Source organism: Buceros rhinoceros, unplaced genomic scaffold (assembly GCF_000710305.1).
Source record: "Buceros rhinoceros silvestris isolate BGI_N320 unplaced genomic scaffold, ASM71030v1 scaffold10853, whole genome shotgun sequence".
Classification (NCBI taxonomy): domain Eukaryota; kingdom Metazoa; phylum Chordata; class Aves; order Bucerotiformes; family Bucerotidae; genus Buceros; species Buceros rhinoceros.
In genome coordinates, this window is record NW_010401850.1 from 45,217 (window position 1) to 45,456 (window position 240).

At 53.8% G+C, this 240-nt stretch overlaps 1 protein-coding gene across 1 annotated transcript in view; it reads left to right on the forward strand.

The window, feature by feature from the left end:
- KIAA2022 (KIAA2022 ortholog) overlaps window positions 1–234 on the forward strand; it is a gene marked incomplete at its 3' end in the record, with an annotated part of 6,518 nt that extends 6,284 nt beyond the window's left edge. Inside the window, 1 exon segment of the mRNA XM_010132416.1 lies at window positions 1–234. This exon segment is cut by the window's left edge and continues 1 nt beyond it. Within this exon segment, the coding sequence (XP_010130718.1) occupies window positions 1–234 (234 nt within the window).
- Between the last annotated feature and the right edge of the window lie 6 nt (window positions 235–240).

Below are 240 nucleotides of genomic sequence, written 5' to 3' on the forward strand. Positions count from 1 at the left end.
GAGCACAAGGGGACAGAGAGGAAAGTGCTCCGCAGAATCAAATTCAAAAGCGAAGCCAGGTTGAAGTGCAAGAAGATCAAAGCTGCTACGAGTACGGCGGAGGGCTCCCCGGCGCTGGAAAACCAGGACTCTGCAGCACGTCTGAAGGATGAGAACGCTCCTTGTGCTTCAGACAGCTCCCATCTCCCGGAGTGCCACGAGGATAAGGTTGCTAAAAATTCTCCTTTCCTACCATCCACC